Below are 15,305 nucleotides of genomic sequence, written 5' to 3' on the forward strand. Positions count from 1 at the left end.
ACCCCCACTGGGAGCCCCCACTCCCCAGGCCCCTTTCTACAAAGGGGTTGTAGAATACCCAGTATTTTTTGGGTTTATATCAAAACAAAGAAGGGAGGGACGACAGGAGGGCAGATTTACCTCCCTGCCCACACTGCCCTTGTGTGGCTGTCTCCAGTGGCTCAGTGTGTGAACCGGCTCCAAGGCGCTCTCCCAGAAAGACTCCATGGTGATGCCATGATACCCACGTGCAATTATTGCTTCCCTTGAGTTAGCAGAGATTGGACTATACTTTCCAGGCTTTAAACACAAGTCCCTAATGGGACCTTATTAACCACTTAGCTAATAAGCACTTTGTGCTGCTGAGCATTTATGCAATCCTGACTCAAGGAGCAATTACAGAAGCATGCCGAGGGCTGTAAGGTTGCTGGCAGGTGTCACCAGACCCATCTCTGCAGTCATGGGCTTGCTCAGTTGCTCTGGCAGGACAGGGCACTGCCCAGGTCACCTGGCCAGGTAATCTAGGATGAAGACAAAGCCTGGTCTTTCTCCCAGTTGCAATCACAGCCCAGCCCACTACAGCAGCTTCCCTAAGAATGACAAAAGCACCCTTAAGGAGAGTTTTGGGAATCCCATGTGCCCTTCCCCACCTGATGGAAACCAATCCAGAGTCACCACTGGCCAATACCAAGAAGTGGACTGGACTATCTGGAGAGGTCACAGGGAGACCAGGTGATGGAGAACTCATCTCAAGAGGTGATGGGGGGGGGCCCTGAAGCCCACCTCAAAGACCAGTGTGGGGGCAGACATTGCCCTGAGGGTTATGGGTTCTCTTCTGTTTCTTATCAACAGGATGCCTTAATGGCTCAGCAGAGTGAAGACATGACCAGCCAGACATGTGCTAGCTCACTTCTCCTCAAACTGTCAGTGGTAAATGACCAGATTTTGCTTTAAAAAAAAAAAAAATCTCTAATCTGTTGTGACCTGGTATTTCAGGACATAACAAAAGTGAATTATTGGCAATAGGATCACGCGCTTGGATGCGTGGCAATGTCAGATTGCTCTATGAGTGTCTAATGCTCACTCTCACTTGCTGTGCTCATTGGGTCACAGACCAGTACCTGCCCATGGACCACACGTTGAGTAGCGCTGCTCTACACAACCAGGCTCCTGGTAATTATCTTGGGATCCTAAGATAGAGATCAATTTGTAGAGAAGCTTCCAGAAAACTCATCCTAGTGTTGACCTCAGAATGAGATCCAGAGGTTCTCAACAAGGAGATTCATGCCCTGAAAGGCAGGCCATATATGTTCCTCTGGAGGGCTGGTCAGGAGGAGAGTTTATAGTTTGGGTGAGTTTGTTCAAATGAAAGGATTTGGCCAAAAATGATCCTATCCCAGTGACTAGTTTTTAAAGAACTGGTTATTCTGGAGGGCTGTGGGGCTGCTTTTCCAAACCTTTATGTGTCTCTCAATATTCTTATAATTTTGAAGAATTGGAGTATTTCTTATTACCTTCTTCCCCCTTTTGAATTCTAATTATTTTTTAGTTAATTAGAACAAGCTGGAACAGCTGGACATTTCTGGAGGGCCATTATCTCCCATTACATGTGATTAATCTCACATCCACCATTTCCCTCTGTGAGCCTCAGCTTCCTTATCTGTAAAATGGGGAGACCATTGCCATCCTTGCAGGGTTGCAAAAAAGGGTCACCAGGGAATCCAGACCACACCTCACATGGTACAGGACTCCCAAGAAGCACTTTGCAGATGGTGAGTCCAAAGCACCACCACTGGTGTAGCTTTCTAGGACTTCTTTTTTCCTTTCTGAGATGGCCTTCACTCTGGGAAACTCTGGGTTCCTCGGGTTCCCTCCTCTGCACGAATAAGAACAATACGGCCCACCCCGGATGAGCACACCGGCTTCTCTTTGATGAGTCAGCTCAGATTCAAACATGGTGACGTATCTGTTGTCACCAGAACCATCCCCAGAGTCTGTGGAAGATGGCTGGACCCCCACCAGGAGGCCCTCCTGAGGCAATCCTGGCGCTCTGAGCTCAGAACATGACAGTCAGTCCCTGGCTACACATGAAGGAGCCTTTCTCGCCCAGCTCTGAGCTGACCCATCTCCCTTCTGGTTTGCACTCCCTGATGTCACAACTGGGTCTTACTCATCCATATACTCCGGGCACAGGGTATTTGCTCTGAATGAGGGAGGAAGCAGGTCCCTGGGCCCACCTGGATCCCCCCTCAGGCCTGGAACTCAGCCAAGAATACCAGGTATGTCCAGGCTTTGCTCCACCACAGAGCTGGGCCACCTGGCCTGCCGCGAACATCATGAAGCCCAGGCAGCTTGGGCAGGGTACGGCGAGCCTCAAAGCTGAGAGCTCACAGGAAGGGGAAGCTTCGAAGGCAGGGCCAGGGGAAGTCTCTTGGGCCCATTCGGGCTGACACTCCCCTCTGAGGAGTCCCTATGGAAGAAACATTGGAGGATAGGCTGTGGGCCTGGGTGCCCAGTGATACACTCACGGCAAGAGCGAGAGAGGGCAACGATTGAAACGACCCTGTTTGAGGGGGTCCAGAAATGACATCCACAGAGCTGAGACTCGGGCAGCCCTTTGGGGCTGTGACCTCCCCGTGGGCGCCCACGTCTGCAACCTGCATCCCCTGGTGCCAGACACCGTGCTGTGATCATAAGTGTGTGGCCCGCACAGCCTTGCGAGGTGGGTCTCATAATCCCCCTTCGCAGATGGGGCAGCTGAGGTTCAGAGAGGCTCTAACTCACCTGAGGCCGCACTGTTCTTAAGTGGCTGGGATGGAAATGGAAACCTGAAGGCGACTTCTTTGCCTTTAGGAAGAGAGGAACCAACATGCATTTCAGGTAAAAGATCTCTCCTGGAATTCTCTTCCGCTGGGGAAAGAGAGCACGTTGACTGGACACTTCTGGCATTCTACATTTGCCAGGTCACTGCACTATTCCTGTCACCATCAGGGCTAGCTGCCGTCACCTCTTTTCTATAGGTTGGGGAACTGAGGTGCTGAGAGGTCCACCAACTCCTCCAAGGTCACACGGTGAGCACCCTGCTTCCCTGACACACACCAGCACTCTGCAAATTAAAATCCCCCAGGCTTGGGAGGCACACAGGACACCTCCAAAGGCAGTCCTATCCCAGGAACAAAGAGAAGGACAATGAGGTTGGGCACAGCCTTGAGATCTAGCCTTGGATCAAATGAAAGGAAGACATAGTGCCCAGACAAGACTCACCTAGCTTCCCTCTAATGTGCAAATCTCTCCAGTAAACCCTGCAAATCCAGTTTTAAAACAAACACCCCGGGGTAGAGAAAGCTCCTTTTGTAATGCACATTGCTCTTCTAACCCAGGATGACTTAAACCACAGCTCCCCTTGCTCAAACACTCAGCCACCATCTTGTTCTTGCAAGAGCTCACCAGCCTTGGCAAGTGGCGAGCAGCCATGCCCGGTGCCGAATCAGCTGGGGCCTCCCTGCTTGAAAAAAGGAGTTAACTAATGGTTGATAGGGGGGTTGAAAACACTACAGGTGGGCCGGTTTGATGGGATGGAGGAGTCGAATGAATGCTGGAGACATAGGAGTGGCCGTGATCCCTAGTCGGGTCCTTGAATGACAGGACTCGGGTTAGGATCTAGATCCTAAATGAGAGGACCTCAATATGCCCTGGGACCATTCAGGCCAAACTCTCAGCAGCATCACTAAATCTTAAAGCAAAAAATCCACCTGAGAGGGCTGTCTGAAGACACAGCCCTGGCCACATCTCTCAGAACTGGTGTCCCAAGTCTGCATCCCCGTGAGTAACATGTGGCCCCATCCCAGTCCAGCTAGGTCTGTTCCCATGCAGAGGGGATTATCCCTGGATCCTCAGAATTGGAGTGTAGCGCTCTAGGGCAGGAAGAGAGACACAAGGCCTGCCTCAAGGTTGCCAAGGACTAAACATCAGTTTCCAAGTACATTTTCCTTCCTCTGGCTTCCCTGAATGGAGGCAATTCTTAGGTCCTTGGGTAACGTGAGCAGCCCATAATCAGCTGGGAAGAAGTACTGAAACCTCAAGCTCTCTCCATGGGGGAGAGAGAGATTCTGTCCCTTTAGGACAGAATGAAGTTTGTCACCAGGTTGTCACTGACCTCAAGGGGCAGCCAATTCTTTTCAGAGGAGGCTGTCACCCTGCCAGGTTCTGTATGCACAAAACCTAGTGTTAAGTCAGTAGTAGGGTGGGGTCCAGGAGAGAGAGGGAAAGTGGTGGTGGTGGGTGTGGAGGAAGTTGCAAGGCCATTGGCAATATCCTGAGACTGCTGGAAACTGGAAATTCACCACTCACTCCTGTCTACAATGGCTTCACAGTGAGATCTGGAGGGCGCTGTGAATGTTGAGGCCAAACTAGGTCCTTTTTACAGAGAGACTAAGGTGCCAAGATGGTAAGGGACTTGCCCAGTGTCCCAGAGTGGCCTTTTCGAAGAGCCCTCCACTCACTCCCAGCCACACTATGAGAGGCACATCAGCCTGCAATTAATAGGCCCAATCGCACCATCACCTGATGGCCAAGGCTGGCTAAGGAGATGGGATAAGAAAAATAGGAGGGGGGGGGGTCACTGTTCGACTACAACCTGGCAGAAATAAAGAATAAAGCTGTGGGGGGGGAGTGGAGGGTGTGGGATTGGCCATCCCATTTGCAGCTCTCGATGTGCTTGGGTGTGGAGGTCTACATGGCTACATAGCCTCTGAGCTGTGCCTCTGACAAGGCCTCCATTCATGCTTGGCCGCTGTGGTACAGAGAACACTGGGCCAGGGTCAGGAGTCGTGGGGACTAGTCTCCTCCTTGCACCTTTGTTTTCTTATCTGTGGCTCTACTCGTGCTCAGTTCTCTCTCCCAGGAAGAACCACCCCTACAACCACATTTAAAATTGCTACTCTTCCAGAGCGCCTGGGTGGCTCAGTGGTTGAGCATCTGCTTTGGGCTCAGGTCGTGATCCCGGGGTCCTGGGATCAAGTCCTGCATCAGGCTCACTGCAGGGAGCCTGCTTCTCCTTCTGCCTATGTCTCTCATGAATAAATCCATAAAATCTTTTAAAAAAATAAAAATAAAATAAAATTGCTACCCTTCCCCAGCATGCCAGGTCCCCGCTACCTGCTATAATTTTTCCATAGGAAGTACTGTCTTATGTTTTGATGTATTATATACTTTAGCTCTATGTTAACAAGATTGTTGATTTCCACCCACTAGGGCACAAGCCTCACCAAGGAAGGAGTGTAAGTCTAGATCACGGATGCACATCCCAAGAGCCCAAAGTGCCTGACTCTGAGTTGCCTGTGGTTTAACACATGTTTGTTGAATGACTGAATGTTCATTTGCTGGCTTGCTAAATGAGTGACGTTGGTTTAAAGCTGCTCAAAGAGGCCAGTTGGAGGAGCAGCCGAGAGCCTCAGTGGGGCATGATGATGATGTGACAGGAGAAATGCCTACTGACAAGTGTCTCCGTCAGACCCTGGTGGCGGCCAGGGAAGACTGGGGCCGACTGCCTCTCACCAGCACCTCAAGCACCTACTGGAAACCAAGTCAGGGAACTTGGAAAGCATGGTGGCTTTTCTTGCCCCGGCTCTGCCCTCAAGCCAGGTCACCCTGAGCATGAAAGAAAGGCAGAGGCTAGAGAGGACCCCGACCAGGGCCAGCCAATGAGGGGCTGGGCCACAGAGCAGCACGGTGTGGGCCAGGCTGCCCAGCCAAGAGCACCAGCCACTGCCCATCTGTGCCCAGGCACCCTCGCCCCTTCTCACCTGGCCAAGGGCGCCACAACAGGAAGCACCTGGGCAAAATGGCTGCTCTGGAGCTTTGGTGATCATGATGACAAAATGCCAGTCCTCACCTAGACAGCTCAGTATTATGTGAGCCAGGGGTCACTCTCTTGCTGATGAGAAAATACAGAAGCTCAGACAGGTCAGGAGACCTAAGGTCAAAAGGCTGACCAGTGGCTGACCCGCAACAAGATGGGGCCTGTCTTGGCCTCTTGGCCATGGCTGTCTTCAGCGGCGCTGCACATCAGCTCCATGTCACCTCCCACAGCCCTTCCAGGGATGCTTCATACCCACACTGGGGATCATGGATGGGGTGGGACTGATAATGTCCCTTGTTCCTTTCTTGGAGACCCTACCTGTACCCTTCTCCCCACAGCAGTGAGGGTCCCAAGCACAAACCAAGAGGCAGCTCCTAATTTTTCACGAAGGCAACGGCAGGTTGCTGGTTTGTGCTTCAGCCTAACAGCACAGAAGCCAACGAGCGGTAACTGTGATGGAGGACACTCAGCCTTGCGCACCAAGATGAGCCTGGGGGAGCTGGGCAGACTGGATGTGGTCGGAGGAAGAGACCAAAAGCCAACTTCACGAGCAACAGCTAAAGAAGGGGGCTACACATTCGTTTTTAGGCTCAGCCGCTCCAGGGGCCAAGTTTCCTCAAGACCACCACTGTCCCACCCCAGCCTGGTTCTCAGCATACCTGGTAACAGGCGGGCAAGTGGAAACCATGAAAAGTGCTCCAGAACCCCAATTTAAACACTGTTCAAGGGTGCATGTCACGATCTACTTAAAGTTAGCTTCCCACCTCCTGCCCTCCTCTGAGCCAACCTTAGCGCTGCTACCTGAGTCATCCTTCCAGAACACAAAGCAGTGGCTTCAGTGGCTCTAAGAGGACAGAATGAAACTCTTTAATATGAAGAGTGGGCTGACTTCCGCCTTCCTCCTCCACATTCCCATAAATACTTTTATTCTCAAAGCAAGTTGCACCGGAATCTTCTTTCCGTTCGCACAAACCCTGTCTGCCTTCTTTTGCACAGGCCAGACCTTCCCAAAACCTTTGCCCTTCCTTCCCCCTCCATGTAACCCTTGACACTTGGTTCCTGAATCACCTCCTCTGTGAATCCTTTCCAGGCTTCTCCCCTCTGGGTTCCTACACACTTGCCCTTTATATCCTCCAGAATTAATGGATGGTATCGAAAAGTAGGAGGTTCGCCATGTGGAATTGCCATTTTCTTAGGTCAAAAACAGCCAAATCCTGGCAATCTCCTGTGGAAAATGCTGCTCACTTCTACACTAATGTGCTGTTTGTCACCAACTGGAGTAAGAGAACTGTGCCACCCTCCTTCCGTGTGTTGGCATCTGCCACACGGTGGCATATGGTGGGCGCCCAAGCAACGCTTGCTGCACGGACAGCACCGTTTGACAAGTTTTCGTGAGCCGCCTGTTCCACTCTGTTGCTTCCTCCAACACAGAAACCACCGAATCCAGGGCTGTTGTAAAGCATCTTAACGCATTTTCATCGCAGCCAAAGCAAGCTCCAGATGTTTGTCTGCGCAGGTCAAGCAGAGCAGGAGAACGTCTCAGAACATGCAGGGAGTGGGGAAAGCTAATTGCTCAGGATGACTACCTTTCTGGCAGGAGAAACAGAGTCAGCAGTCGATGGAGAGGAAGCAGCGGCTGGATCGGGAGACGGAAGGCAGGAGTGAGAAGCCGGAGGGTGAGTGAGAGACAGGCCTTTAGAAAGTAGTTTATTCTGCACAGAACAGAAACAGAGGAAACTGTGATTATCCCCGGGAAGTGCAGGCTGGCGCCTGCCTCCAGAGTGTAGCCCAGGCCTACACACTCAGGGAAGGGGAAAGAAACCCAGGACGGTGTCTCAGGACAAAAAGAGAAGCCTCTGTCTTTGGAGCCCAGCAGGACTGTCTGGCTTCTGGAAATCCTGCATGCTGCTACAACTACCCCGGCTCCCTCGTCACACCAAAGTAGCTGGAGCGGATCCGTCCTGTTCCTGCGTATGTCTGCCACAGGATGGATACCAGAGCGAGCACCTGACGCTCTCACTCTGGAGCTTGGTATGAAGTAGCAGCTGGAACCTTAGGAAAGGAGAACCCTGGGCCACGGTGGGGCAGATGGCCACAGCAGGGGGCCTCTATGGCCCCCTGGGACCCAGAAATGAACTAGATGCAAAACTTCCTTCCCGTGGCAATGACTCTGCCCAGTTAGCAGAGGACACAGGTCTGGAGGAGACTGAGCGAAAGCAGCAGAGGAGTTACGTTCTGGAGACCAGGCTGTCTGCAAGCGAGGGGGCACCTGACACGCACGGGCACTGGGGGGCCTCGTTATCAACCCTTCCCTCTCCTTGCCAGGCACTCCCTCTCCTTTTCAGCAAGTTTCTAGGTAAGTACCTGGCCTGCGGAGGGCCGCGCTTCCCATTCTAAGGCAAAGCCATTCTTCTTGGCTGATGCTGCCTTTCGGAAACGCAGAGCACAGGTTACAGCCTATGCTTACTTAGCTCATCATCCAGGATCTCCCTGGTCGGGGCCGGGGGAGAGATCTCCAGGGTGCCTCAGAACATCATGCTTTTGCTTTAGGGAGCTGTGATGGGACTCCTGCCACTGACCAGCTTTCCTTCTTTGCAGTGGCTCTCAGGAAGCTCAGCGCCTACTCAGACCTGTCTGAGATCTAACAGCATACGTTTCTGCTCGTAACATTTTCCTTTGACCTGAGCCTATGTGATTATCTTGGCCTCCCCTTTGTCATGACTGATCTACGTATTTTTGCACCTGCTCGTTGGAGTCTTTTTTAGATGCCAGCCCAAATTCTAGAGTGACTCAGAAAGTCAATAGCCCCTCATGCCAGAAAAGGAGGAGGGAGGAGGAAATGAAGCTCCAGAGACCGACTTGTGGCCACTTGGCTAGACGGCCAACATCTGGGCTCCTGGGGGGCTCCGGGAGCCCCTTGTTTACCTGCGGGAAATCCCCGTGTCCAAACATGGAGGCAAGGTGAGCCGCCTTCTCCTTAATGTTCTTTTTGTGAAATTCCCTGTTGGCCAAGTTCTGAGCCCTCTTCTGCAGGCAAGGCGAGAGATGGGAAAGAAAGAGAGACAGTGACAGGGACTATGGTGCTGGCCTCCAGGAGAGTGGCAGGATGGGATGGGAGGCAGGGTGTGAAGAGCATGAGAAGGAACCCACCCTGGGCAGAGGAGACAGAGGAGGGAAGGAAGGCGCCCCAAACCCCGGCAGAGGCAGGGCAAAGAGCGGGGCTTTCACCTGGACAATCTTGTCCTCCACTTGCTGCAGCCGCCGCAGCACCCCGGAAAGGGCCAGCGCTCCCTGGCAGGTGGGAGGCAGGGCAGCAGTGTTTTCTGGCCCACCCAGCTGCAGGTCAGACTTGGCTCTGGCTCTCCAGGGCCTGCTCGGGCACTCGCCGCCAGCAGACACTTGCTTTAGCTCTCGGAGCACGTGCCCCGTCACAACCACGGAAGGGAACTGGGAGAGAAGGAAAATCAAGCTTCCTTCCCGACTGTGGCCCATTCATACACCCTCTGCCCCGGCCCGCACCACGAGCAATTCCCACGAGGACCAGGGACAAAGGGCACAGCCGGTGCCACTGTGAGTTACAGACCCAACTAACTGCAGGTACCGACTCTGCGCCACCTGACATCCTCATGAACCATCCATAGTCTCGGGCCTCACCCCAGACCCACCGGGTCAACACCTGTACAAGCCTGGTCTCGGTCCTAGCTGCACCCAGAAGTCACCTAGGGGGCTTAGAAAAAGTCACCCAAGTTTGGACCCAGCCCCCAGAGAGTCCAGGTCAACTGGTCTGGGGCTGGGTACCAGATTGTGATATTTTTGAAAGAGCTCGCTAGGTGATTCTTATGCACACGGGCACAAAATCTCTGCAACATTTCCTCACTGACTTCGCTCACCTCCACCACCTGGGAGTGACACAATGTTCCAATTGCTGGCTGGACATTTCTGAATACCACGCTCAATAATAGTGATTCTGTTCAAACTCCAAACCCAGAGATGCTAGCTGGAAAAAGCCTTGGTGTGAGGCTGCCAGCTGCCTCCCGGGCCCCGGGCAGGTCCTCATTGCTTGGGCACCGGGGAGGTCCTTCACCACACGCCAGCCTCACCCCTTCAGTTGACCCCCTGCGCTCATTCCACCGCCCCTGTCACTTATCCACCTAGTTAGAAATCTCCTACCCAAGTGCCTGCCAACAAAGCCAAGTGTCCCGGAGCATCGCACGAACACCCCATGGGGTGCAGCTTGTTTCCACCCAAGCAACAAGTCGGGCAGAGGGACACTCCTGACTGGCACCTATTTCAAGATGCTGCAGACTTGGTTACTCTTACCTATACGTTGGGTCTGCCTTCCCAGCGAATCTACAATCAGCCCTACATGGGGTGCACAGAGAGCCACGGACCCCCCCCTCTGGATCAAAGTCCCCTCTGACTTCACCAAGACAGGGTCCACTGGAAGGAGCCCTACCTGCCTTTTCAGAGGAGGTGATGGGCCGGGTGTGGGCTCCTCCGGCCTGGGGCAGCGAGAGTTAACAGGTGGGTCAGAGGAAATGCGCAGGACAGGCTTACCTATCCCTGAGACACGGCATTCCTGGGAGGAGGAAGGTGAGTCCCAAAAAGCAGCCGCAGGAAACATGAAGGAAAAGGTGAGTCAGACTGAGACACTTGGAGGGAGGAGAGCAGGAGAGGTGGGCAGAGAGTTTGCAAGAACAGAGAGAATGCGGGCTGAGCTCCTGCAAGCCGGGCCCAGCTGGGAAACTTGAACCCCTGTTTCTCTGTCCGTGTGAACAGCAAGTCCTGGAGTCCCCTTCTCTTGGACAACGTGTAAATCCCAGGGAGGCCTTGCTTTTGGCTCAGACCTGGGGCGCTGGGCCAGAGCCTATGCCAAGCCAAGGTGGCCAGCCCTGGAGTCCTTCTGGAAATGGCAGTTTTCTGCACACGAGATGACGGGGATGCTATGTTCCTTCTGATGGCAGAGAACCCTCACTGACGCTTGGGGACTTCGAAGGGGCAAGTGAGGAAAAAAATTATAAGTCTCAGGAAAATGGCCCCCCTGATTAAAAAAAAACAACAAAAACTTGGCTTCCTGGGGAAGGTGTGTTTGTCCAGGAGGGACATGGTCCACCAGGTAGACATTTAGGATTGCCTGTTTTCTGTCCTCCTCCTGAGAGGAGCCTGATTCTGACTTAGGAGAGGTGTTCTCGGGATCCCTGGGTGGCGCGGCGGTTTGGCGCCTGCCTTTGGCCCAGGGCGCGATCCTGGAGACCCGGGATCGAATCCCACGTCAGGCTTCCGGTGCATGGAGCCTGCTTCTCCCTCTGCCTATCTCTCTGCCTTTCTCTCTCTGTGTGTGACTATCATAAATAAATTATAAAAATTAAAAAAAAAAAAAGAAGAGGTGTTCTCCAAAAAAGAACCAAACCCCTTGTCCCAAGCTTTTGTCCTTTGACAGCGGCATCCCAGAAGAATTCAGGGGAGCAAAATGAACCATGCAGTGCAGACCGTGGAGTCAAGAGTCTGAGAGCAATCAGCTTGGTGTGCAGCCTGCCCCACGGCATTCTGCTTCCTTCAGCCTCCCAGCGCCCCCCTCCCCTTCAGACACAGCAGCCCCACCAGCCTGACCCAAGGGAACACAGAGGAGGAGACGTCAGAGAACACTTGGGGGGTTGGTCCCCACGGAGCTGAGACCCGTGACTCAGTTTCCCCTGGTTTGCACAGGGCTTCTCACTTTGGACTTAGACTCCTAGGCAGCCAGTGTCTCTCAAGCTCCCTTACGCTGTACCATCTCAAGGATGGCCGCAAATCAAGTCGTGGTTACAAGGTAAAACCAAATTCCGGATTTCTTCTCCAGTGCAGAACAGGCATCAGCAAACTACGGTCCTCGGGCCAAAGCTGGCCTGCTGCCTGTTTTTGTACATTAAGTTTTGTTGGCACACAGCTACACAATTTGTTTAAGGCCTGTCCACGGCTGCCTTCCTGCTACAACGGCAGAGATGAAGTAGTTGTAAGAGAGACAGGATGGCTCCCGAAGCCTCAAATATTTGCTCTCGCCTCAATTTGCTATCTGGTCCTTCCTGGAGAAGTCTGCTGACTCTTGATCTAGAAGGAGCCCCAGCCTCACCTGAGCCAGGCCTGGCTGGCATACCTGAAATCCACCACTAGCCTGAACGTTTCTGCTGGCTTCTCAGCAGGTTCTGGTCACCAGGAAGGCAGGTCCAGTGAGCATCTGACAGGACTCACCTGCTTCAGGAGTGAGGGGTTCCGAGAGTTCTCCTCAAACTTGGCCAGCAGCTGACTTGCCATGGACTTGACTTTGTTCTGGCTCCCAGCTTCTTTGCCGCTGCCATCCTCTGGACAGGAGCGCAGGCTCCGTCTGGGATAGGCTGAAGGCTGCAAAGGCCAAATGAGCACATTGGTTGTTGGATGCCGGGACCCAGATAGCAGGAAGGGACCTGGGGACTTAGGACACCGGACCAGTTTCCTGAAGAAGGATGCCAGGGCCCGAGGAAGTACGGCAGGAGCAGCAGGTGATGCCAACTGAGACGATGCTCACGTCTTCCCAAAGGACAGGCACACCTGCTTGGGAGCCAGACAGGGTTTGAAAATGGCCTCTTTCACCTCCCAGCCCATTGACCTTGGCAATTTACTTAATTTCCCTGAAGTTTCCTCATTTGTAAAAGGGGAACATAACCCACTTCATTTGGTTGTTGCAAAAGTCAAATATAATAATGAAGTAGATCAGCAAGACAGTTTTCCAAATACACCATGTGGCTGCCAGAGGTGAAGAGTAGGGGGGATGAGGGAAGTAGGGTGGGGGCGTCAAGGCAAGGCACAGGCTTTGGGCTTCTTTCTCCTCTCTCCTCTGTGCCCCACTCCCAACCCCAACCAGTCCTGCTCTGCGGTCGCTATCTTAAAGAAACATCTTTCAATCTGGAAATAATTTTAGATTTACAGGAAAGTTACACAGCACAGAGAGAGTTCCTGTGTACCTTTCATCTAGATGTACCTAATGTTAGCATCTAGAATAATCGTGGTGCTGTCATCAAAACTAAGACATTAACACCGGCTCGGTTCTATGAACTAAGCTTGAGACTTGGTTCCGACTACCTCAGTTTCCCACCCATGTCCTTTGGGTTCCAGGGCACCAGCCCAGGTCTCATATGGCATTTAGCCCCATCTCCCTCATCTGTAAGAGTTTCTCCATCTTTCTTTGCCTTTCATGACTCGGACAATTTTGAAGGAAGACTCGTCAGGTATTTTGTACAGAGCCTCGCAGGCTGTGGGTCGGTACTGATGTTTTCTCAAGATCAGACTGGGGTTACGGGTTGTGGAGAAGATGCTACAAAGCAGAGACGTGCCTGGGCATGTGGTATCAACGTGACTGTTGAGTGGTGAGATGCTGGCTGTGATCAATTGGTTGTGCTGTTTTTACAAAATGGAGTTTTATGTAAGACCTCTTTAGCTCATCTGCTAAAAAACAAAGCTTGGGAAATTACCGGTGTTCACTGAATGTCTGCTCTCCTTACCAAAGGACCTGTTCCCATAGGCCCGAGGAGCAATGCCACCATCCTATCGGTGGGCACTATGCTTTCTCAAGGAGGCCATGAATCTTTCTCATAGGAACAGATGTTCTCAAGGCAACTAAGATGTGTTCACTCAGAAATGTCATGGGAAGAGGCAAGCTAAGGTCAATTGATTTTTTTTTTTTTTAAGATTCCCTAAGAGGAGTAGCCCCAGGGGAAGCCTTGTATGCACAGCCACTCTGAAGTGTTGGACAAACACAGACCAGAGAGTCACTCTCCACTTCAAAGTGCGGAAGGCTACTGCATACCAATGTAGGCTGGAGTGGAAGAGGCTAAGTTTACTGGAGTGGTCCCCGTTTGCACAAGGACAGAGTCAGCCAGGACCCGTGCCCTGGGGAGGGTCTCTAAGACGAGCGCTTCTCAGATGTTAATGTGCATACAAATCACTCTGGGTCTCTTTCAAATGCAGATTCAGATCAGTCAAGGGCGGGCCCTGACAATGCATTTCTAACCCACTGCTGGCTGACGCTCACAGGCTGACGCTCAGGCTGCGGGTGCCTGGCTCCCAACATGGAATAGCAAGAATTTGGAAAGAATAATTGCTTAGTTAAATCTGACTTTAGAAAAACAGCTGGCTCAGATCGGCCCAGAAACATCTCAGAAGGGGCAGGTGGAACCGATTTCTCCCCGCACTCTGACTCCTGTGCAGCCATCAACAGAAAGAGGACACACACTCTCAGATAAGCCACGGACAGTGGGGTGGCTTAGTCCCTTAAGCATCTGCTCAGGGCGTGATCCCAGGGTCCTGGGATGGAGCCCCACACTGGGGCTTCTCCCTCTCCCTCTGCTACTCCCCCTGCTTGTGCTCTCTCTTTCTCTGAAATAAATAAAATCTTAAAAAAAAAAAGCCACGGATGAAAGGCAGGAGCAGACTTCCACCTGAGACATTGTGCATCACAGCAACTCTCCTAGGGAGGAGGAAGAGGCAAATCACAGGCATTTAAAGCGAGAGCCAGGACACTGGGAGGTCTCCCCCACCCTGGTCATCAGCCTCTGCTTCCTCCTTTCAACTACCTCCCTACTCACTGCCTCACTTGCTCACACTAGCACCAAGAGATGGAGAGGCGAGGGCTCTTGAAGAGATCAAAGAGGTTCCAGAAAAGGTTTGGACAAAGGTGATTTGAACTCATTGGATAAAATGTGTTTGGGCGCATTTTTGGACGTGCACTGAAGTCCAGGGTTCGGTTATCAGAGCGCCCCGTTGCCCTTTCCAGAAAATGGGGTAAGCAACAGGCAGCTTCCCCTCCACCCAGGATGGGCCTTGTAGCTCTCTCTGTTATAAAGGTCACAGTTTTGAGAACCAGCATCTGTAGGGACGTGGGTGCTTCACTTTGACCAAGTAGCCTGTATTTTTCGGCTTTCACCAGAAGGTGGCACTTGTGGGCACCGGGACCTGTGCCGTCAAGACGGCAGGGGCGGGAAACAAGGTGGAAAGTAGGCCTGGGAGCCTAGGGCGACTGCTGGTGCCCGGTTACTCCTCGCTGTTGACGGCGACGCTTGGTTAGCACAGGTGCCCGAGAGCACGCTCGGCTCAGTGTACACGTCCCCTTAGTTAATCTTTAGAAATCCTGCCAGAAGTTGCAAACATTTCAAATGCATCATCGCCTCACACAGCCGAGAGCCGGCCAGCCCCGGAGGCGGCGTTTCTCCAGGTGCCTGCTAGGAAGCAGCGGACGGAGGCCCAGAGCCCGACGGTTTGTCCATCAAGCCAGGCCTGGAACCGAGTGGCTCTCGGGAGGGGAAGGGGACGGGCCAGCGTGTGGCCACTGGCCGGCAGGCAAGAGCCCTTGCTCACACTGACGCCGCGTGCACGCACCTCGTCCAGGTTGTTGAAGCCTTTCCGCCTCCGTTTGTTCATGTCGTTGTCTTCAGTCTGGGTGTCCACCTGCAGCGGC

The 15,305-nt window shown here is 52.8% G+C and overlaps 1 protein-coding gene across 14 annotated transcripts in view; it reads right to left on the reverse strand.

The window, feature by feature from the left end:
* LOC112927059 (F-actin-monooxygenase MICAL2) overlaps nt 1-15,305 on the reverse strand; it is a 136,402-nt gene that overhangs the window by 10,169 nt on the left and 110,928 nt on the right. For 5 of the 14 annotated variants that reach the window (XM_072725657.1, XM_072725654.1, XM_072725652.1 and 2 more), the window contains exons 15-16: nt 15,227-15,295; nt 12,068-12,217 (exon numbers count right to left, since the gene is read on the reverse strand). In XM_072725657.1, coding sequence (XP_072581758.1) covers nt 12,068-12,217; nt 15,227-15,295 — 219 coding nt within the window. Of the gene's footprint in view, nt 1-2,763; nt 2,827-7,425; nt 7,552-8,764; nt 8,867-9,067; nt 9,287-10,295; nt 10,419-12,067; nt 12,218-15,226; nt 15,296-15,305 lie in introns of all 14 variants that reach the window. The other 9 variants (XM_072725646.1, XM_072725643.1, XM_072725644.1 and 6 more) reach the window with 3 other exon arrangements.

The sequence above is a fragment of the Vulpes vulpes genome, chromosome 11 (assembly GCF_048418805.1).
Source record: "Vulpes vulpes isolate BD-2025 chromosome 11, VulVul3, whole genome shotgun sequence".
NCBI lineage: Eukaryota > Metazoa > Chordata > Mammalia > Carnivora > Canidae > Vulpes > Vulpes vulpes.